General features: G+C 35.7%; 4 protein-coding genes across 9 annotated transcripts; 3 read left to right on the top strand and 1 right to left on the bottom strand.

Annotated features, from left to right (window-relative positions):
* The first annotated feature begins 578 nt into the window (after nt 1–578).
* Nucleotides 579–4,014, top strand: tum (Rac GTPase activating protein tumbleweed). The gene is made up of 9 exons (XM_014355908.2): nt 579–902; nt 1,335–1,537; nt 1,628–1,779; nt 1,849–2,272; nt 2,349–2,524; nt 2,601–2,727; nt 2,857–3,387; nt 3,512–3,699; nt 3,783–4,014. The coding sequence occupies exons 1-9, from the start codon at nt 815–817 to the stop codon at nt 3,841–3,843; spliced, it is 1,950 nt and encodes a 649-aa protein (XP_014211394.2). The 5' UTR covers nt 579–814; the 3' UTR covers nt 3,844–4,014.
* Nucleotides 4,015–4,029: 15 nt separating this feature from the next.
* On the bottom strand, nt 4,030–17,072 carry Iml1 (GATOR complex protein Iml1). Of its 4 annotated transcripts, XM_089589785.1 has the most exons (22): nt 17,043–17,072; nt 16,395–16,844; nt 15,717–16,314; nt 15,448–15,644; nt 14,841–15,369; nt 14,264–14,770; nt 14,034–14,171; nt 13,251–13,259; nt 12,341–12,558; nt 12,020–12,225; nt 11,750–11,924; nt 11,454–11,654; nt 10,578–10,676; nt 7,999–8,069; nt 6,741–6,863; nt 6,453–6,660; nt 6,242–6,350; nt 5,907–6,146; nt 5,679–5,839; nt 5,422–5,590; nt 4,863–5,182; nt 4,030–4,630 (listed from the first exon to the last, which is right to left on the bottom strand). In XM_089589785.1, the coding sequence occupies exons 2-22, from the start codon at nt 16,743–16,745 to the stop codon at nt 4,433–4,435; spliced, it is 4,827 nt and encodes a 1,608-aa protein (XP_089445911.1). In that variant the 5' UTR covers nt 16,746–16,844; nt 17,043–17,072; the 3' UTR covers nt 4,030–4,432. The 4 variants fall into 4 exon arrangements, with proteins under 4 accessions (XP_089445911.1, XP_089445908.1, XP_089445909.1 ...); XM_089589782.1 differs by lacking the exon at nt 13,251–13,259 and having other exon boundaries at nt 5,907–6,152; XM_089589783.1 differs by lacking the exons at nt 7,999–8,069; nt 10,578–10,676; nt 13,251–13,259 and adding an exon at nt 9,533–9,606 and having other exon boundaries at nt 5,907–6,152.
* On the top strand, nt 11,318–22,973 carry Ssadh (succinic semialdehyde dehydrogenase). Of its 3 annotated transcripts, XM_014355012.2 has the most exons (3): nt 20,069–20,844; nt 20,927–21,021; nt 21,127–22,973. In XM_014355012.2, the coding sequence occupies exon 3, from the start codon at nt 21,150–21,152 to the stop codon at nt 22,668–22,670; it is 1,521 nt and encodes a 506-aa protein (XP_014210498.2). In that variant the 5' UTR covers nt 20,069–20,844; nt 20,927–21,021; nt 21,127–21,149; the 3' UTR covers nt 22,671–22,973. The 3 variants fall into 3 exon arrangements, with proteins under 3 accessions (XP_089445914.1, XP_014210498.2, XP_014210508.2); XM_089589788.1 differs by lacking the exons at nt 20,069–20,844; nt 20,927–21,021 and adding an exon at nt 11,318–11,361 and having other exon boundaries at nt 21,206–22,973; XM_014355022.2 differs by lacking the exon at nt 20,927–21,021.
* On the top strand, nt 17,784–19,959 carry Dhrs4 (Dehydrogenase/reductase 4). Its single transcript, XM_014355279.3, has 5 exons — nt 17,784–18,058; nt 18,297–18,477; nt 18,555–18,779; nt 18,869–19,003; nt 19,085–19,959. The coding sequence occupies exons 1-5, from the start codon at nt 17,901–17,903 to the stop codon at nt 19,253–19,255; spliced, it is 870 nt and encodes a 289-aa protein (XP_014210765.2). The 5' UTR covers nt 17,784–17,900; the 3' UTR covers nt 19,256–19,959.
* Nucleotides 22,974–23,246: the final 273 nt, after the last annotated feature.

The raw sequence follows: 23,246 nt of genomic DNA, 5'->3' as shown, positions 1-23,246 counted from the left end.
AAAAAAAAAAAAAAAAAAACGATTATTTTTACCTCAGAGTAAGCTGTAGCAAAAAATATTCTTTTCCGCCCTCGGGTGGTTTTGGGAGGCTGGTACTTCCTCGGGCGAAAAAGCAGTTTTCCGGAACTCGTTCGAAAAGTCTCCTTTACGAACCTCGTTACGGACCTCGCCTTCGGCTCGGGCCGCAAACCTCTCGGTTCGCAAACAAAGACTTTTCAAACTCGTAGGAAAACTACCATTAGATGTATTTTTTAAGATTTTGTAAAAATCATACCCCATTTAATAAGTTGTTGCAATATACATTATTTAGGCTCGTCTTCGTTTTTATAGCAATACTATTAAATTGTCTAACCAATAAGTATATTACGTCGACCATTATTAAAAAGAAGTCGCTTGAGTGAGTTTTGAATTTTCGCGCCTTTCCCTGGTGGCGACTCTACGAACTACTATCTCTTTCCTCCCCCCCTCCACGATTGCGCTGCCCTACAAATCTTACAATTGATTGGTTGAATTCGAAAAAGAAGTCGACCAATGAAGAGCTCGGAGAGGCTGAGTCTCAGTGGCATTGGCAAATTAGCATTCACAAGGATTGTGTGTCCTGTCAACGGATCTGCGAGTTCTGCGACTCTGTTTTCGTCGTTAAAGCGCGTCATCCTCGTCCATGTCTCGCGCGCGGTTAATATTTTTTTTCTGATCGACGACGATTCCTTTTTATTTTAGCATAAATTAGTCGTAAGTGATAACTCGATGATTATTATAGGTACGGTTTTAACAATACTTTTGTAAGGAAACCAACGTAAACAAGCTAGCGAGGATGTCGACAACATCCTTGTCGTTGCTGGCTAGCTATGACGAGCTCGTCCGGTGCACCAATGTCCTCATCAACGGATCCTGTGAAGGAGGTTAGTGTATATACACACTTCCCGGCTTAATTCATTATGCTCAAGTTTTTCGTTAACTTTTTCTGATTGCCCTGATTGTTGGTACTTGGGATCAATTTTTGTAGTTTTTGAATAGACTTCGATTAATCAAACGACCTGGAAATAAAATTTTTTGGTTTGAGTTAAATAAAAAAATAAAAAAAGTCAAAGCATCTTTCAGCAGTACTACAACTTACTTGTCTTTGCTTGTGATTTTGATTAGCTTGAGTTATATATTTGTATAAATAACATGTTATTACTTTACGTTAAGGATTGTTACTTATCTATTTGTATAAATTCTATTCAGCGTAATACTATTGTATACATAATACTAATTTTTTCATCCGTCTATTGAATTAGTTATTGCGAACATTACAAAATAAATAATTTTTTAATAATTATTTATATCTGTAGAGTTTCTCCAGTTTGCTATTAATCAAGAGGAAATAAGACAAAAGTGGTTAGCTTCTGTGCAAGAATGTCAACGTCTTCACTCTGCCTTAGAAAAGGCTCATCATGAAGCAGCCAATTTGGATAGAAAATTGAACCATGCCAGACGTTTATTGGACGAAGAAAAGAAAAAAAGGAGGCATGCCGAGGACCAGCGTCACGTATTAGTATGGCATAATTTCCTTGTGCATAACGCATGGAAAAATATTTTGTAAGATTTTATTTTATTTTATTTTATTTTTTTTTTTTTTCCACAGGAAAGACAAATCACTTTGGTCAAAGACTTATTGTTAACTGATGGTGGTAGAAACTTGAATGATGAAACTAGAGAAAAACTTCAGTTTTTAAACAACACAACGCTCAATGGACGACACAGCTCTTCACACATGAGAGATCATCTTCATGACAAGTGCGTATTTTTTGGAAATACATGTAATCAAAGTATTTTTGTCAACTGAATTTGTAATATCTTTAACAGACTGAATACAATAACAGAAATGGACTCAACTGGTTCGATATTAAGTGATCTTAGTTGTTTTTCCAAGTCTGAGGATGATTTAGACACCAGCATAATAATACAGCAAAACACCAAGAAACGCGAGTGGAGAGAGCACCGCCCGAGTGGCGAGTACATAACTAACAAGAAGCGTCGTAGCGCTTTGCAAAAAACAGTAGATCTAAACAGTTCGGACAGAATAGTTGCAACGACGACGGTCGTGGTGCCAAAAGATGGTGCCATTACGGCATCTTCGGTCATCGAAGCTGTTCCTGGTGATGAGAACCAGGATCCAAAGCCAAACTCATTGTCCAACGAGAACTCGCGTAGAAAACGTAAGAGTGCCAGTGTCGAGCGCAGAAGCAAGTCTAAGAGCCTTATCTTGGATCAAGAAATACATCCCACTGTGAGTTTATCATAAGTTTAATAATTATCTTATTTATTTAGTTTTTTAAAAAGACGTATAATTTTTGTATCTTTAGCCTTCTGCACCTAAAAAGGATATTATATCTTCAAATTCAGACACGGAAAACAATTTTAAGCCCAGTCCAAATATTGGTGGCTATGTGATGAATGCCAAAACTACTATGAGAGGTCATAGTTTTAGAGAAAAGCCTGTTATGATTCCCAATATACTCTGCACACCTTGTGGTAAAAGGTAATAATAGTATTGATATTTAATGTCTTATTGTATATGACTAGTTTTTTTCATTTAATATTAATTTTCGTCTTAGGATACGTTTCGGCAAAGCAGCTGTCAAATGCATAGATTGTCGGGCTGTTTGTCATTACAAATGCAAGGAACTTGTGCCTCTTCCGTGTGTTCCAACCGGAAATACACCCACGCTCCGTGGTGTTTCGGTATGTGATGTAGTGTATGGTACCAAATGAGCTTTAAACATTATCGATGATTTTTTTTCCTCACCATTTAGTTTTCAACTAAAAAAAAGCGCACACTAGAAGTTTCATAATAAAATATATTTTCAATAGGGAACTATTGCTGATTACACTCCGAGATCATCACCTATGGTACCGTCCCTGGTTGTGCACTGCATTAACGAAATCGAACTTCGCGGTATGAATGAACAGGGCTTGTATCGTGTAAATGGTGGCGGTGCCGATGTCAAGACTCTCAAGGAGAAATTCCTTAAAGGTCGAGGTGCCCCCAATCTTTCAGATGTTGACATTCCAACGATATGTTCAACCCTGAAGGACTTTCTCCGCACTCTCAAGGAACCTCTGATCACCATAGGGTTGCGGGACGATTTTGCTCGGGCTGCTAATATGGAAGACAAAGTAGATTCCGAGGCAGCGCTGTATCAGGCCATTTCGGAACTACCTCAACCTAACCGAGACACTCTTGCTTTCTTGATATTGCATTTGCAAAGGGTGTCAAGTACACCTGAATGCAAGATGCCCATTACCAATCTTGCTAAGGTTTTTGGACCTACTTTGGTTGGATATAGCAGTGTGAACCCCTCACGCATGTCAATACTCAACGAAACCGTGGAGCAAGTTGCGGTCAGTATTTTTTATTGTAACATTTTTGCGATAAAAGGAAGAAAAAAAAAACAACTATACTTTAGACTTGATGAGTAATGTGAAGTACAAAAAATATTTAAACTAATTGGGAATTTAATTGTAGGTCGTTCAATGTTTGCTAAATTTACCATCAGATTATTGGGCGAATTTCGTTAATCAAGACCACTTGAATGATGTGCCATTGAGCACGCCTAAAACCTCATCTTTAAGACATACTCCTTCAACTGACTCTCTTACTACTTTAAAACGCACAGACTCAAGAGGATTCTTTCAAACACCTATGAGTACATCGTAAGTATAAAGTTTAATAAATTCCATCTCTTAACAACTACTGTTTTGAACCACAAACGTATTGTTAATTTTTTTTTCAACAGGAAATTATTCAGGAAGAATAAAAGATACTTTGGAACTCCACCATCAAAGCAAGTACATTAAATAAAAATAAAAGAGACTGTAGTTCTACATCTATTTTACAGTCACACTGAATGGACTTTTAACTTTATAAGAGCTTTTTTAAACGAACAAACTTTTTATTTATAAGTATTTATAAAATTATTTTGAAATGGAGAAACTTACTATAAGCTTGAGATATCTTTTTAATTGATTGATTATGTTGTGTATTTTAGGTAAAAACGTTTATTTTATCACTTTTGAAATATATTAACTTAATAATTACATAGTACAAACGTTATTATTTTTCAATGTCTCTTGATTCATTCAATGTAACATGAATAGCGTTTTTTAAAAAAGTAAAAAAAAATAGATACTTTACTTTAGGAAATAGTTGAACAATATTAATTTTTTAATTTATTTCCATACAAGATTAAAGTTTCGACTGTTTTGCGTATTTTTAGCTTTTCACTTTGCAATGTAGGTAGGATAAAAATATCTACAAATCACAAGGGCATCATCTTACTTACTATTTATCGTTGTGGTTGCGCGTAAATGACTTATTTTTGCATTAAAGGACTAGAAAAGCGCAATCGTCAAGAGATGGACAAATGAAAAATATCCAAACTTTGAATCACTTAGCGCTCGCATAAGACTTTTCTTTCAGTTCCCAGCATGACTCCCAGAATCTCTTCAATCGATTATCGCCATTTGAACAGAAATGACGAAAGTCCTGTATGATTTTCTTCTGAAAAAATTCATCTCCAGTACCCGAAACCGGATACTTCCACTTGCGACTCAACATAAGATTCCATGACCACAAAAATCCCATCTGAAATAAAAGTGAATCAAAAGTTTATTTGAGTGTTTTAGATATTTTATATTGCAAATGATGCATATTCCTTTACAATAGGAATCTCGCGAATTAAGTGCTTACATATTGGGTTACTCATATTATCAAGTTGCAGTAAAGTTAAAATTAATAAATTTTTCAGGCAATTTTTTTTTTTTCAATTAAGAAATTGCTATCTCTACAAAATTAAGAAGGAACTTGGCATATTTACTCTTCGATCCATGCTGTAGTCGTTTTTATTTTTGCCACTGACATGCCGCGTGATGTAAGCTTCGTGTGGACTGAGCTGTTGTTCAGTTTGTACTGGATATCGCTTCTGAGTAACATTTCGTCGCATCACGTTGCTGCAGGAATGTTCACGCGGTCGGGAGCTCAAAGTCGATGGCACCAATACGAATGCGCTGCCCGTCACGTGAACATATTGATGAATGTTCTCGTTGCTCTCTACTAAACAGCGCATAAAACCAAAACGCTGCAGAATCACCTCTTGGAAGAGAAACAGTCGCTGAGCGTACGTTTCTTCTTGAAATTCTGTTTTAAAGCGAGAAAACAAGGAATTTATTTGAATGAGTACTCCAAAGCAAATGTAGGTGTCGGGTTTGAGTTCGTTAAAACGCGAATGAGTGAGATTTTTACATGGTGTAATCTTTGTAACAACTGAATTATAATTAATGAAGTTAATAAATTGACATTAGTTTTAATACGTTGGCTTGTTGTTTTATTACAACATGATTTCCACTATAAAGAAACGAATAATGAAATGTTCTTACCTTGGAAAAGATATTTTTTTCCAGTCATAAGGCACTCTGTGTTCAAAGGAATGAAAATAGGCCCGCGCAACGTATCACTTTTAGCGGTGAATGGTAGAGCAAGCAAGTCACTTGGAATCGGTATCATTTGGATGCCACACAGTTGTGCCTTTCTTTGCCAAGTAAATATCTACATGAAAGGGGGGAAAAAAAGAAAAATCTTTTTTGTATAGCATGAAACATTTTCCAGTCAACTTTTTACGATTAAAGGTACTCACGAGATCAGCCACTATGTTGCCCGAAGCTGCCACCCATTGAACAACCAACTCATAAGCATTATCTGGTTTGTAAACCGACTGATATTTCAAATGCCCCCACTCGATTCGGTCACTCTTGTTATTGATGTCTATATCTAAGTAGGTTTGTTTGTACATTTGTCCTGCAAAGTAATAAATTGACGATTTTTGTTGATTTTGTTGTTTCTGTAAATGGTAAAAACAACAAACCCATCCAATCTCGTTCGTCTGATACGTCGACTATGTCAAGATTTTTCCTGAGAAAAACAGGAACATCAGATTCGTCTTTACTATCACAGCTAGGAATAGATATCGGTTGAGACGCGCTTGATAGAATGCTGGACGAGCTTGAGTTCGATTGAGGCTCGCACCAGCCCTTGGGCGCTCTCATCTCCACCTCGACCCACTCGTTTTCGAAACTCTGCGTGTCACCCAGTGGCGAGGAATAATCTGGAGCTATATTGTACATCGAAAAACATTAAAGGAAACCATACGCATAAGGCAATAACCATTTTATTGCTTCGAGGAATGAGTTGGATACTCACCTTTTTGGCCATCTTTATCTTGCACAATGTGGTACAGATAATATCCCAAGATAAACGGCTTGCTAAAGTCCCCGGACGCGTGGCAAATGAGTTTGTCCGCAATCATGATCTGAAGAAAATTTTTCAAATGTCAGATGTACTAATCGTAAAATATATACATATATGTATAAGTAAACCTATGAAAAATGTTTTATAAATAGCGAATCGTCACCTTCATCAAGCCAACAGCTTTGTCAACGGAAATGCCACCTTCCATGTGATTATTCAGCCACTGAACGGCATCGGCGCTGACGAAAGTTTGACTCGGGAGGGACGGGTGCTGCGTGAGGAAGCCCACTCCGGTCTGCGGGTGCTTCATCGCCTCCAGAATCTCGACGAGCGAGGCGCTGCTCTTTATTTTCACCACCTCCGTCGCTATGCTGATAAAAATTCGAAACATTTTATATGCGTTAATGAAACGTAATTTTTTTTTTTCTTTTCTTTTATTCCCTCAAATTACTTTTCATCGCTGATCTCCAAGTGTTCGAATTGTAGCTGCTGCTGCTGCTGTTCCGCGGTTAGAGGAAGTGTGACTTCGCTGGCGGGCGACACTCGGCCACGATCCATCACCTTAGAGCCAGATCTATACGTAACACATTCAAGTACGCGTGTAAGTGAAAAAAAAAAAAAAATGTCCTCGTACATCAAAAATCACCGGACACGCTTTTCACGCAAACGCGTATTATAATTTTACACTACGAGGCGGTGTGCATTAATTAGGGGGTGCAAAAATCGAAGCGAAAGCTTTTTGGAACACGTGTGCGTGCGGTTCGAAATGAAAATACACGTATAGGGATTTTAATTGCAGGTTGACTAATGTGTCCATCAAATAATGTACTGGAAATACTACAGCTTTTGAAAACATTTATTGCGTATTATTGTTGTTGTTGGAGTTACTGTAAGTATATATCTTCGACTCGTCAGAAAGAGGAGACAAACTCGGTTTTTGCTGTACATAAAAAAAAGGTACCTCTCGGGTCGTTGCAACTAAATGTGACGTTGTAAGTTTATAAAATTGTAGCATGTTGTGCACAAAATAATTATTCACGTACATAGCTGTCGGTACGATTCCGGAAGTCATTTTTTGTTGTATAATAAATTGTTCAACATAAAATAAACTTGATCCAAGTTGTTTACTTGTATGCACGGGTAAATCATTTAAACTTTACGAAGTTTGGAGGATAACTCGATGGTTTATTCAAACGTATTATTATTTTTTTGCTAAAAATCGGAGTTTACTTTTTTTATTGTGTTAAATTACAAATGTCCCCTTCATTGATATAGCAGAACCAAATTCACTCCTTCTTCTTCCCAGGCGACGATATGCACGTGTTAGTCACTGGTATGGACATTTTTATGGGAGTCGGGGGCTTGTTAAATGTTGTACAACTGTCTAATTCAACTTTAAGATCGTAAAGTGTTGTTTCAAATTATATTGAAAAACCATTTTAAAATAAATGTCCAAGTTGATGAAAAAAAAAAAAAAAAAAAAAAAAAAAAAAAAAAAAAAAAAAAAAAAAAAAAAAAAAAACGTAATCTATACAAAAAAGTAAGAAAAGCCAATCCAAAGTACAAGTAAATATGTAATATACCATTATCCAAGCATCTATATGTGTACGTAAACGAAAAATTAAAAATCGTGTACAATTTCTATCAAATATTGAGTTTTACGAAGATTTTCAAATGAAAAAGAAAGAAGAAAAGAGAGAAAGACAAACCTGGCTGGTATGTGGCGAGGAGTGTCGAGGGCCGAGCGAACAGCCGAAGGTGAACTCACTACGTGCTTTTCCTGTACAGAGAACCTCGTCACTCTCTCACTCACACACGGGAACTAATTTTTTTTTTTTTTTTTCAAATAAACGCGTATACACGTGTAAAACATTAAATGCACTAGTCAAACAAACAAAAATAAAAAAATAAAAAATTCAAGAAATAATATGTAGGTAATAGGTATAAGGTATATGTACAGTTAGGTAAATAAAAGAGCATTGCCAATTAGTAAGTAATATATACATAACGGTGTAGGCGTGCGTATAAAAGTGACGCATCTAAGTACAGCGCTGTGCTTAATTTTTCTAATGTGCATATTACATGTGTAAAAAAAACAAACAGTATCGTTTTCAAGAAAATGCTTGGTTGGTCCCTTCTGAGCAGTTTTTGTAATTACATTTGTAACTCCACCTGTAAATACATTTGGAATTTCACTCGGAATTACTTATGGGGTTTTGGTTTGGAGAAGCCATCGGTAATTCCAAGTGGAATTCCAAGTGGTACTAGAAGTAACAGTTAAATTTGATTTTTTGTATCGGCAAAAAAGTTAAAAGTTAAAAGTTAAAGAAAAAAAAACAATTTCATGCAGTGTTATGATATTATCAGATGTTACCATGGGTATGGTAAGACCAAAACAGAGGGATTTAATTAGTTTTGAGGAAAATAAAAAAAAAAAAATAAAAAAACTACAAAATTAATTTTTGTAGAATTTAAGAAAAAAAAAACTTGAACCCCTTTGTTTTAGTGTTACAAATGTAATTACAAAGAACTGGTCAGAAGGGGTGTGGTTTATCTCTTGAAAACATGCTCTCGTGGTTAATAACTACGCGGACCAAGTCATATCAATATAGCATGATGCAGAGGAATGATATAGATAGCCGCCACGCGCCACTACAACCGAAATCTGCAAACAAACATATGAGTAATATAAATATAGAAAAGCATGATTCACGACCAATTTATTCACACATGTCAATGTTTTGTTCTAAATACTATCGAGAAACTCCTCCTGTATACAAGTACAGCAAACTATACTTAAAGCATCCTCATTAAGCTGTCTGTAAATTGATGCAGTGCGCTAAAAATATGCAAATATACATGTGACATTGTAGGTTTGTGCGTTTTGTATACAGAGTGAAAGACGCTCGTGTTAGGACATATTTACATACGGAAGTATTTTTTTTTTTTTTTTTTTTTTTTTAATGACTACTAGCAATCACGTAAAAATTAATACAATCTACAAAATCTAAATTCTATATCTATTTAGTGAGTGAAGTGGAAAAAAAAAAATACTTCGGTGCAACAGATAGTAGCAAATTAATTACAAAGAAGGACAAGTGCAGCCAAGCGAGCAGGATACCATATCTATTCTATGCGCAAAAAAAAATTATATCAATACAATATGTATAAAAAAATGTGTGTCTAAGTGTGTGTGTGTGTGTGTGCTCAATTGCATCCGCTTTATAACAGACTGCGTCAAACCTTGGTCTAGACTTCTCAGGCAGCCGGTTACTCCCAACTCGCTCGCGGAAGGGCGAGCTACCCACTACGTTGTTCTGCAAATTTACGAGGAAAAACAGAAAAGTATTCACTGGTTTTGAGCATTGGCTTTTTTTTTTTTTTTTCAAAAAATTGTCGGGATAATATCTGTTATGTCTTTATATCAGCATATAAAGATAAGAAAGCGCTGTCTTTAGTTTTATTGGGGAAAAAAATTTCGCTATTTCGGAAAATCTACTTGGACAATGAAACATGGGTATTCCATGGCACAATTTCCCAAATAAATGTAAGACAGCGCTTTATTGTTGCAATAAACCCAAAGTATCGATGTATATAGGGTCAAGGACAATGGTCACATAGCTGATGTATAGCTTTTAACATTTTCAAGGTTTTTTTTTTTAATGGAGGTAAGCATTGATAATTATATTCTCAATAAGTACAAACGACAGTAAAAAAATTAACAACAAAGTCACGATGTCACGATTACAAAAGCAAACTTTAGTAAAATTAGTCATATTCAAGATTGGCAGTAATTTAATTAAGTTAATAACGAATGGGACGAAAATCGTTACATGCCTCAATTGAAAGCATTCAGTGTTGTTTCATTGAATTATCACTAAATTAAAATTTGCCAATCTTAAATTTTTGAGTAAAACGAATAATTATAGCCAAATTTCAACTCAAAACAACAAACATAAACAAATGTGTTGGAAACGTGTGAGTGTTGCATAAAATATTTGTTCAGCAAAAAAGATGCGATCAATAAAACATTAGTACGTATGTATACGTGTATTGACACAATATACAATCGTGCCGCCTTGATTCTGAATGAAATGTTCTCTATAAATAACAATAATGATAATAATAATAATAACAATAATAATAATAATAATAACTATGAAAAAAGGGTTATAATAAAGAGAGAAAGAAAAAAAAAATGAGAAAACAAAAATTTCAATTAATATTGTGTGACAGTGAATTAATAAGTATATGGGGCGTTGATGATGGATCAGAGCGAGAAAAATACCTGCTGGTTAGTGAGGGATACCAAACTCGTGCTGTGCCTACGTCTTATCAGATGGGATGCAGGATCTCTTGGGAGTACCCCACCAAGAGCTGTTGGGCTCTGAAACACATCATTCTGGTACTCTGGACCTTTTGCTTGTTTTAGGACCAAGTTGCTTTAGCCGATCATTCGTACCGATCAGTGATGCGTTTTTTTTTTTGTTTTTTTTTTTTTTTTTCTTACATCGGCCTTTTCGCGTACTTCCCACGAAAAAAAAAAAAACCTTAACTCTTTAGGATGTTTATTAATCAATACTTTTTTTTTTTTTTCGGAAAAACAATTGTAAAAACAAGGTTACTTTTAACTGAGCAAAGAGTTAATGTTCTTTTTTTATTAATTTTATTTGTGCAATCAATCGGTGCACAGGATTCCACGTAAGCCCGTAAGTATTAGACTTTCTCTTCATATTATGATTAATGAGTGGATGCGTAAATAAAGTGTTAGAGAGAGAGAGAAAAAAACACTACTAACAATGAAATAAAAAACAGAAAAAATCATTAGAAATCGTGTAAACGGTCAACTAATAGCTTTGTAATCGGGGGATTTCTAAAATGAGCAATATAAAAAGGGTGGATCTTTGTTATTAGCGTCTCATCGAAATATGTCTCCATGCATTTTTAGCTTGATATACTCAAGTGCGGTTAATGTAACGGCATTGCTTTGCTGATGTTGTTGAAAAAACTCAAATCAACGATCGCAGGATGGTAATAAAAAAAAAACTATGCTCAGTGTGTGCTTTGGTTAAATAAATAAATAAATAAATAAATAAATAAATAAATATCAGAGCAAGATAGAGAGCAGAGGTAGAAGACAAGTGCATAGCGATTGTTGAAATACCCAGTTCTTGTTTGGTTGGGGTCGACGAATCTTGTTGAGCCAACCCTCGATGAATCGCAAAAAACCATCCATCAACGAGGTCTGCTCGGCCGAGGTCGACGGAGCGTAAATGTCACAGTGGCTGGAGCCATCCAGTATTTTGCGCGTCGCCTGATTTGGCAGTGGTACGAGGAACACACGGAACCTCCAGTATTTGAGAGCCTTGTGTCCGACACGGGAAGGAAACATTTGCAATTAGAGATGGCATTTGGCAAAGTGTTGTCGGTGCGTATGTACTTGGTAAACACAAAATTCACCTCGACCAATGCGAGATCCGTGTCCCCTCTCGTACAAATGTAGTGGTCCAAGTAGTTCCAGTTGTACGTTTCCAACTTTTCGGTGGTAAAGGACACCCAAGACACTTCGTACGTATCGTGATGGGGCGCGTGAAAGCGATACCTGTAGTGTATGTTGAACGGCGGGTAGGGATGCCTACATATTTCCACAACAAAGAATCACGAAGACTTTCTTGATAAGTACGATATGAAAAAAAAAAAAAAAAAAAAAAAAAAAGAAAAAAAAATTACCTCGGCCTATATCTGGTAACGCTGATCGAATTGCCGCGCAGCGATATTTTGTGAAACATCCTACCAATGCTCAGCAAGTACTCCTCCTTGTGCTCCGAATCAGCCTGCCGACCGGCCCGCATGATCGAACTTATCGGCGGCGCCGAGCCCGAGCCCGGCGTCGCTATTCGATTTTTACTCGGTGGCAGGATTATCAACTGGAATCCCTTTTGACGGGCAAATCGAGGGTAAACAATTTATTATTTCTTTTATTTTGTTGTTGTTTTTTTTTCCCTCGGTTATAAAATGTTTATGATATAATTGCGTGAGTTGGACGCGCACCTGTGCGAGCCGCTGAGAAACGAGTTCTTTGAAGACCTCGGGGGTGGTAAGGGGCTTCCTGTAGATGGCTCGCTGCTGGGCGTAGTCCGCGTTGACGTCGTCGGGTAGCAGATCGTAGTCCGAGACTACGTAGTCGTTTTGCAGGCTACGCTTGTCCGGGAAGTAATCGGTCGTGATGGGCAGACAAGCTGGGATGGTCAACGATTTCCAGTCCACGCCTGTCACAGTTGTACACGGATGATGTACGCGCGGGGCACAGAGAGGATTCAAGAGTTTTACATCGCTCCATATGTACAATATATTGTAACGGTATATATACATATGTGCTGTACAAGGAAAACTTCGGTGTGCTATACTGTGCGGGGAGGGTGTAAGAATGGGAGTTTTTCTCTTTCATGCGAGGGTAGGTATATGGTGGTGCAAGGGAGCTGTGAAAGCACGTATGTACAACATACAACGATGATAAATAAAGCACATCAGGGTATTGCGACGAAGCTCGAGTGATTTTTACTCATGCGACTTTGCTAAGCGCTTTACTCGTTAATTCTAAGATGATACATTTAATGGATATAATATACACTATACAGTCGAGTGAAGCCTCATTGGTCATTTAACAACGTGAACATAAACATGTTCGTATATTATCATCGGGGGTGCCATACATGTCATTTAATAAAAAAAAAAAAAGAAGAAAAAAAAGAAAATTACAAGTTGATAAAAATTGACCGATTAAACTTCACAGCGAGCGTTGATTCGGTAAAAGCTACGGAAAGAAGCATTGTTTTTACAACCCAACAAGTTTTGGAGGTGAGACAAAAAAAACAAACAAACAAACAGATAACCGACAGGAAAATGAGATCCTCTTGATATACTAATAGTTACTAAGAGTGTGTACTTATACTTCGCTAACCTATGATCGCTGTTTTATGGATACATCACAGTGGTAACATCGAACACGTATTGATTTCATCATCCAGCGACGTAAACATTTTCCAACAGTAACCAACCACAGCATGGAAATACAAATTTAGTGGTTTTTAATTTAGTTTGAGCTCGAAATCCAGAGTTTTGAGATTAATTGTTTTTTCTCTTCGAAAGTTATTTTTACTTTTGGTATAAAAATAATGAAAAAATAAATAAATAACAGTAATAATAAATTTGATGTTCCATTTTCATCAAGTTATTATGTACCAATTGCAAGATTGGGACGATTTATTACTGCTGTAAAGGTAAAATTTTTAGTAACCGGGCAAGTTTACAATATCGCAGATGCGTTACATTCAATACCCTAAAAAACAATTGTAAAGCAAATGAAATAAAGTAGCACGAAAACATACTCAAAGTCAGCTGTATGAATCATGAGATGAAAAAAATCTTTTTTTTTTTTTTTTTTTCAAATGGAACGCAAAAACTTCAGCAAGCAAAAAATAGTCAATGATTGAAAGTATGAGAGTAAAATGTAGAAAAAAAATAATAATAATAAACAAATAAACAAAAAATTCCTTGGACAATTGAGACTTCCTGTTAATATTCCATTTTATGTCATTCTCATGAGTCTTATGACGCACTCAATGAACTATCAAGCTCGTAGCAATGATACAAAATAGCATTTCGGACGTTAGTTGGCTGACAATTTTTTTTTTTAAGTTTAAAGGTCATTTATTATATAAAAAAAAGTATTTCAGATACATACCCGTCGTAAGAGCAGGTGTCCACTCTTGTTCGCCTGTTGCACCCCAAAGCAGAGTTAGGCTTTTAGGGCTGTTTGATGTTTTTTTATCAATGGTATTGGTTAACAACAGATTCAATCGTTGCGATTTATTTTTCTGCTCTGTAAGAGAAAATGCAACAATTCATTATTATCGTAATTACGTACTTCCCAATATCTGATAATTCAAGGATGAAAAGAAAAAAAATTCTTACGTTCATTGAAACAAGTTTGTGAGGCAGATCGCGACATGGACGAAATCGACCCAGTGGCAGATTGAAGGAGACTAGGCTCAGCAGGTGAGGTTTCCAGGGTAAAGGTCGTATCGGAAATGCTGGTTCGCGGCTCCAGGAGAGTATTACTTTTCTGAGCTTGCGGTAGTTGGCGCTGCTGGCTAGTTGGAACTGCTTGGTAGTGGTGCTGCTGTACGAGAACGCCAGTAGGACCCTTGGGAAAGATGTGAGTCCAGCGTCTTCGGTTGCTCGTCAACTTGATCGTTACGTGCGAGGGATCAAAGGGATTGATGAGAGCACGACCTGGCCTCGTATTACCGGTCGACAATGTCGTAGATGCAGGCTGATGCTGAATACCATGATGATGATTTATTGAGTTATTATTTGGGGGACTACCTGCACTGCCCACCACCGGTCGGAAAGGTGGTGAGATTTCGGTGTCTGTTGCGTCGCTCTTTAGCGAATTTCGTGAAAGGGTGGAGAGATTAGCTAAAACGATATTAGAATATTTGAAATGAAAATTTATATTATTAAAACCAAAAGATCATCTTAAACTTACCAGTGGTTTCACTGGTAGAACCGTTGCTTTCCATCGGTGGATTTTCAGTTCGTGGAGGAATGGTTATCGCGGCGCTGCGCGAAGCAGCCAAGTTTGGCATGAGTGGATCCGGTAGAGGGTGATGAATATCCGGGTCTGACATTTTACGCTTCAGGAGCTTGAGCGCCTGAGCGTTGTTGTGCGTTTCCATGCAAACGACACTCGTCTTTTTCGTTCTAGTGGTTACACGTTGAAGACTCGAGCTATGAATTGACGGCAATTGAAAGACTTTGGCATCATACGCGTCATAGTCAAAGAACGAATTGTGCAGGTACTCTTGAGTATCCTCCTGAAGGAGCTTGGTTTTGTTGTTCAGAAATTTTTCGCTACCATTTTCATTTAATTGCTTCGAAACGCGTTGTGGTAGCTTGATTCGAGGCACAAAAGTTGAGTTTGGAATTTTCTTGTTGGTTGAGTAAAAACTGAGGTTTATCCAATGAGGCATGCTGTAGTCATCAGGCACATTCATGGATGAATCTTTATTGTGGAACTGCCAAAAATACAAATTGGAAATAAAAATATCTACTTGTTTTGGTTTATTTTTTGTGAGATAAGTAAATGTAAATACCTTTAACAACGGAACAGCATGCAATGGCTGTTCTCCGACACAAACTAAATCACTACCAACTCCATTATCAATAATTCTTTGTTTGGTAACATTTGTTAATTCTCTGTCTACTTCAAAAACACCAACACCTGGTGTGATGACAACTGAGAGTTGACCAGTTCTATCAAAACTTCTATCCAGATAATGTTTTTCAAAAACTGGAAAAAAATTAATTTTACAAGACATTGCATCGATTATTACGAAAACTTGAGAACGTTTCAAAACAATACCATTTAAAGACATATTTAAAACTTCTAAAAAATTTCCTTGGGCAGCTGTTGAATTAGTTGCCTTAGGAATTACAATGCCGGGTTTCTGATGATATTCTAAAACAAATTTTTGGTAATCAGTGAAAAGTTTTCTCAGCTGTACCAGAGTATTGCTCCAATCTTCGTAGCGTTCGTTTTGAACTGCAACTCTGTAAAAATCCTCATAAAATCTGCCTTTGTAGTCTTGTTGCAGGCATTCCTTCATGTAATTGGGAAATTCTTCAAGACTAGTAGCATTGTAAAAGGTTCTTGAAAACAGAACAATAGTAACTTCATGATTGCAGCCATTTTTCTTCCATTTTTGAAATAAATCCGCCAAAAAGCCATTTACAGCTTTTTCAAAGTAGAGATCTCCATGTATATCAAAATCCCACATTTCAGAGCTCATCTGAAGAAAAAGATACACCATACTTGTGGACGAGCGAAAGACAACTTTTGTGTCATCTGTTATGACACCACAAGCAACTCTGTCTCCTTGGGACCACATTTCGTACACTTGGCATCTCATGCTACCACCACAGAATTCGATTTTTTTGTTCATATAAACACATGTCTTGACCTGAAAGAAAAGACAAATCATTGAAAATCCAAAAATCCACATTTATAATGATAATCCCATTATATATCAAAACATGTTACCAAACTATTCTTCAATCTCCACATTTCACTGCGACCTAGATACTGATCTTTAAACGTCAGCTCAACAGAATCCAAAGCCACATCATCAGGATTGACTACATTCATGTAAACATCTTGAAATGTTTTTAGCTGGAACATTGCAGCTATGTTATATTCCACACTGATGGTCTCTCTGCTCTGCAGGTCCTCCTTAAAAGAAGTAACCTGCAAGAGCAGTCTGCTGTAATCATCTTCAGGATGATAAATCTCAACAACATCTCCCGTCTTAATGCCCGGATAATCCTTGGGATTAATAATCAAGTCTTCACCACTGAAATTTTTTTGATGCACAATAAACTTGAAAAGCTTCATTTTCGCTAGCTGGCCATCCTAATAAGTTTTTGATATTTATAGTCGTTGCATATTTAACAACATACATATAGACTTTACACCGTTACAGCTGTTCAGCCTCTGCAAAAATTATAAATAAATGAACAAACAAATTAAACTTTTAGTTACTAAGCAAGTGGACAAGGCTGTTGTAGGCCATAAAGGGGCAAGATAACAAATAAAAATGATGTATACGATATATATATATATATATATATATATATATATATATATATATAACGTGTGCACAATATCGCAGTGGCGCTCACTTCAACTTACTTTATATTGTCATTTCACATTTAATTGTGTAGATTCAGAAATTATGTTTCTCAGCATTATATTTAGATAATTTTCAATAAGCAACGTATCTTATGAGAAAATCGCGTGTTTATATAATCGTATTGTTGTGGCTCAGTGTGACATAAAAACAAAGCTGTCACTTAAATAAAATTCAAATTGATAAATACAAATTCGAACATAGCAAACGATCCGTTACTATACTTATGGACATTTCTCCCTGGAGAATTGTCCTCTGTCAAGGTCAACAACTGTACGTAAATATAAGCAAGTGATTGTAGCCCAGACATGGTGTTTTATTTATATTATGAAGCATGTTTTATTTATTTATTTATTTTTTTTTTTAATCAGATTAATATATTATACAGCAATAAAATTTGTTTTTTGTTTCTAATATATTAACTACAATGATATTTCAAAAAAATTAATGAATACTTAGAAGTTTTTGAAAAATCTATCGACAGCAATATTTATTTATGTTGGATTCTTCAAATAAAATCTCGTAAAAAAAATCTTTGAATCGTTAAATAAATAAGGGTATCATCGCTTTATCGTGTAGGCATATCATATGTAAGTATCATCGTTTCATATGTACTTATATGTTATCAGTAAAAAAATAAAATGGTACACATGAATGAAGTATGCATGTGTACAAAAAGATAACGTTTAAATTGAGCATACATCGAATTGAGGATATATCAAAAGAGTATACTTATGTATGTCAACAAAATATACACATATCATCACCACCGATCACGGCGCTCACAGTTTAAAGATATATGATGTGCTTTGAACGGTGCATTAAATAAGTTTACGGGAGAGGTGACTTGGCATTTCTGCATGATCGGAAAATTAGCATTAAATAGGCATAAAATGCTTATACGAGTTGCAATGATGGAGCAGACAGTTCGTAAATTCACAAGTGCCACCAAATCGGCAACCAATAATTGCCGCAGGTTGGAAGGCAAGGTTGCAGTTGTCACAGCCTCCACCCAAGGGTATGTTCTTTTATTTTTATTTTTTTATTTATAAGTGTATTTCTCAACTCTGTTTTAATGCATTTTAAAAGATTTAAAAAAAAAAAAAATAAAAAAAAACTCCAAGTAACATTATATTTGTGTGCGCGCATGAATTATATTTTTTCTCTGTCACTCGAACAATTGTTGAACAGTAAAATTATTTATTTTAAACTTTACATTTTTGTGTACAATTAAGGATTTTGTTGTTATTATACAGAATCGGATACTCTGTAGCACGCCGCTTCGCCCAAGAAGGAGCCAAGGTTGTCATCAGCAGCAGAAAAGAATCGAATGTCAAAAATGCGGTTGAGCAACTTGCGAGTAAAGAGGGCCTCGAGGTCTCCGGAATCGTTTGCCATGTGGGAAAAGCCGAGGACAGGCAGAAACTCTTGAATGAGGTCCATACACTTAGAAAGAACTTGATAGGTATGATGGTACAATGGTTTTGATTTTATACTTTGGTAAGTTTACGTAGGCAGTGGTGCGCTATGGTGGACTGGATATTTTGGTGCCAAACGCAGCTGCAAACCCAGAAGCAGGTCCAGTCATCGAATGCAGCGAGTCTGTTTGGGACAAGATATTCGACATCAATGTCAAGAGTACATTTTTGTTCATAAAAGAATCATTACCTTTTCTCAGAAAAAGACAATCTGCCTCGATTATTATCATGTCCTCGATATCTGGATATCAACCGCTTAGTGTAAGAATTAATATATCACGCATATAACAATAATACTAGACAATTCTATAATACGACTAACTTGTATTCTATTGTATTTTATTTCAAAGTTGCTGGGAGCGTATTCTGTTAGTAAAACGACCTTGCTAGGACTGTGTAAAGCTGTCAGCGAAGAATTGGCAAGTGAAGGAATTAGGGTCAATTGCATCGCTCCAGGAGTTATAAAAACAAAGTTCTCCCAACCAGTATGTATACATTAACTGTTAATAATATATTCTAGTATGAATAGTCCTAATAAAGATGTATTCTTTTTTTTCTTCGTATAGCTTTACGAATCAAAAGCTGCGATCGATACAACGCTGACAATGATACCAATGAACAGACTGGGAACTCCAGATGAGATTGGAGCTGTTGCTGCATTTTTGGCAAGTGACGATGCGGCATACATCACTGGAGAAACAATTGTAGCTGCCGGAGGAATGAAATCAAGGCTTTAAAAAGTTTAAGTATAGTAAACGGGATGTGTTTCATCGTAATTTGGAGATTTTGGAATTTTCAAACTTTAGCTTTGTATTTTGATCGCGACTGGACCAAGAGGGATTCAAGAAAACGGGGACTTAGCATCAAGAATTTGCCAATTGATCAAAAAATCTTTTGGTGAAGTGTAATTGGTTGAGGTGTTATTATGTAAGTACTTTTTTGGTACGTCTTTGCATCATGTTTTTATTTTTTTAAATATTGTCAGGTGTGATTGTTTTACACGAAGTGCCAATAGAAGTGAGTCTGCCAGACTCCATGTAATCTCACCCTTATGTTAATACTAAAACGAATAGTGTAGCACATTTTGTCATCTCTAACTTTCTCATATTAGTTCACAATCTATAAAGTGATTGTAATATTTCCTTTTTCTGAATCTATTATAGAACAAATATATATTATATTATTAATGAAATCGAATATCTACAAATGTGTTATATTTAAAATATATATTTATAAATATGTGTATTTTATTATGGGTGAGCGTGAAATATATAATAATGCAGCTATTTTATTGATGCATTAATTTGAAAAGTGTTGGGTGTAATCGAATTTATGACCTCTTTAGTTGATACATTTTATATCTTCCAATATTTTTTGTTAAAAATTTCAAATCTGTGACTTTACATACAATTGTTAAATAAAAAATATTTTTGTATGCCTATCTTGTTTTTTTTCAATACTGCACATGTACCTCTTTCCCGAAAAAAAAATTTATTTACCCACTTCACGTATAATAGCATATAAAATATCTTATTACGCTAAAAAAAAAAAAAATCCTTTTGCAAGTTTAGTTCCAACTAGCGAATGATGCTGTAAGCTCGCTACTTTTCTTTTCGTTCTTGCTGTCCCAAAAATTATCATAAATTAGCTCAGTCCTTCACTTTTGGAGTTGCCATTCATACACTATTAACAACAAAAATCGCGTATATATATATATCGTGTATAACCTATATATACAGTACTTTACCGATTGTACCATTTCTACAATTCTACCGAAATAGTTGTACAATGTACACGCTTACGCTTACGCGTGGTTTATTAATAATTAAGTATACACTAAGTATGAATTTTATTTTATATAAGACTGCGCATCCTCCCGCCTCTGACACTCTGATCGATTCGGCCGATTCTGCGTAAAAATTTCTTGTTCGATTCCTGGAATGCCGTGCATTTGACTTTTTTAAGGTTACAAAGAGCTTTTTGCGCAAAACCTAAGCTTTGCCCAATCGTCTGTTAAAATTGATAATTAAAATTGTGTTCTTAAAAATTCTCATTATCGAATCTTTTATTGATAAGATAATTTGTAAAGACTGTAGATTTATATGTATAAAAAAGAAAAAAAAAACCATATCACTGACAAGTACATTTTCACTAGAGCTGCCGAGCTTGCGATCTGTTTGATTGAAGGTGATAATTTTTATTGAAATGACATTGACGGCAATTTATTCAAGAAATTCGTTTAAGCATATTGTTGAAGATACAGTATAGGGAGTTGTTTGAATACATTGAGGCAGCTACTCTCCGACTTGGATTTTATGTGATATTTGTGAGCCAAGATACTTGTTACTTATAATTTATATCTATCCGTGGAGATAATTGTGTGTTATTGATAAATATATTTGTTCTAGAATATCATAATAATGATAAGATGTTTTGATAAGTAGACGATTACGTTGCTGATATATATTGCTGTCTAAAAAGAAATCAGTATTTTAATAAAATCGTCCGTAAAAGTTTGATAAATTTATCTTCTGAGTAATAGTTTTTTCACAGGATATTAAAAAACATTTTTTCTAATTTCGTACCCGAAAAATTTTTATTTTTGTAGAACTAAATCAGCTGATCATCAAGATGTTTACCAAACTCTCTCCGCTCCAAACTACAGTAGCTAAATCTTCCAGTGGATTTCGTTTAATCAGCTGCCAGAAGAATTTAGCTTTTATAAATGGAAAATGGGTTGGAGCTACAAGTGGAAAAGTTTTTCCAGTCATAAATCCAGTGGATTGTTCCACGATAGAGTGTGTCCCAGACATGGATGCCACAGATACCAGCTTAGCAATTGATGCAGCTTCTCGGGCATTTCTTACATTCCGTAAAACATTGGCTAAAGAACGCAGCGATTTATTGAAAGCTTGGTACAATTTAATGGTTAAACATTCAGAAGAACTAGCTGAAATTATGACGAAGGAAAATGGTAAATCTTTGGACGAGTCAAGAGCCGAAATAAGATACGGTAATTCTTTTGTCGAGTGGTTTGCAGAGGAGGCCAGAAGAATCAATGGTGAAGTCCTCATGGCTCCATTTAAAAACAGGGAAATGTTTCTGGTCAAGCAGCCTGTTGGAGTTGCTGCTTTCATAACTCCTTGGAACTTTCCTCATGCTATGATTACAAGGAAAGCTGGTGCAGCCCTTGCAGCTGGCTGTACCTGTGTGATGAAGCCTTCGGAGGATACACCTTTGACTGCACTAGCTCTGGCTCATTTGGCAGAGGAAGCTGGTTTTCCTGCAGGTGTTATTAATGTTGTGACAACGAGCTCAGAAAACTCGGTAGCTGTTGGTCAGGAGCTCTGCAGTAATCCAAAAGTGCGAGCTCTGTCGTTTACTGGCTCTACAGCTGTTGGAAAAATTTTGTACCAACAATGTGCTCCAACTATGAAGAAACTGAGTCTCGAATTAGGTGGTAATGCACCATTTATTGTATTTGATACAGCTGACATTAACTTGGCTGTTGCTGGAGCAATGGCTAGTAAATTTAGAAATTCAGGACAGACTTGCATCTCTGCCAATAGATTTTTCGTGCATTCCAAGGTTTATGATGAATTTTTTTGCAAATTCATGACTAAAATTGAAAGTGAAATTAAGATGGGTGATGGTAGGAAAAAAGGAAATACTCATGGGCCTTTAATTAAAGATAGCCAATTGCAAATAGTAATGAGACTTGTTAACGATGCTAAAGCTAAAGGGGCTAGCATACATTGCGGAGGTAAGCTGTTGACTGAAGTAGGACCTCTATTCTATGCCCCTACTGTGATAACTGACGTTACCCGAGATATGGAGATCTATGGAAAAGAGATATTTGGACCAGTAGCTGTGATACATAAATTTGATGATGAAGAGGAGGTTTTAGAGAGAGCAAATGAAGTACATGTTGGTCTAGCCGGATATTTTTACTCTAGAGACATATCACAAATATTTAGGGTTGCCAGAAATCTAGAAGTCGGAATGATTGGCATCAATGAGGGTTTGATTTCATGTACCGAAGCAGCATTTGGTGGTGTCAAGGAATCTGGTATTGGCAGAGAAGGATCTAGTCACGGAATTGATGAATACGTCGATATTAAGTATATCTGCATTGGGAACATTCAGCATTAAAAAATTATTTTCAAATTTTAACAAACAATCCACCATAAGTTAATTTTTGTTATGTTGCATGTTTTAGAGATTACAACCTTTTTAATTTTTTTTTAGAAAATATAGTTTAATTTTTCATTAAAAACAAGTAGATATGCATATTTAAGTTCAAAATATATCTAGGTCACTTTCTTGATCTGCTGACAAAAAGCGTTAAATCAACAGTCTTCCATGTTAAAAAATAATAAACTTAAAATAGAGCAACATATTTGTGCAAAGATAATAAGATACATTATCTACATGATAATGTGTATGTATGTATATAAATATATATTTCAATCAATTATTGTAGCTTTATTTATTTATTTTATGTAAGTTTTTTTCTTTTTTTCTTCTTAAATTCATTTCGTAACATTTCTTACAAAAAAAAAAAGTATTAATTTTCTAAAATAAAGTTAGTTAAGGAGTAGGGCCAAAGGTGTACATCTGTACGTATCATTACCCTTCACCTCATCAGCGTTTCTTTTTATTGATTCTACTCCAGATCACTCGGAAATCCGGGAGTAGTTGAAAAATGTGGGAGTTAGAAACAGTAGA

Source organism: Copidosoma floridanum, unplaced genomic scaffold (genome assembly GCF_036245765.1).
Source record: "Copidosoma floridanum isolate Cflo_tuat_1 unplaced genomic scaffold, Cflo_Japanese_pri ptg000009l, whole genome shotgun sequence".
Lineage (NCBI taxonomy): Eukaryota > Metazoa > Arthropoda > Insecta > Hymenoptera > Encyrtidae > Copidosoma > Copidosoma floridanum.
Note: the sequence above shows the minus strand (reverse complement) of the source record. Positions and strands in the feature narration are given on the sequence as shown.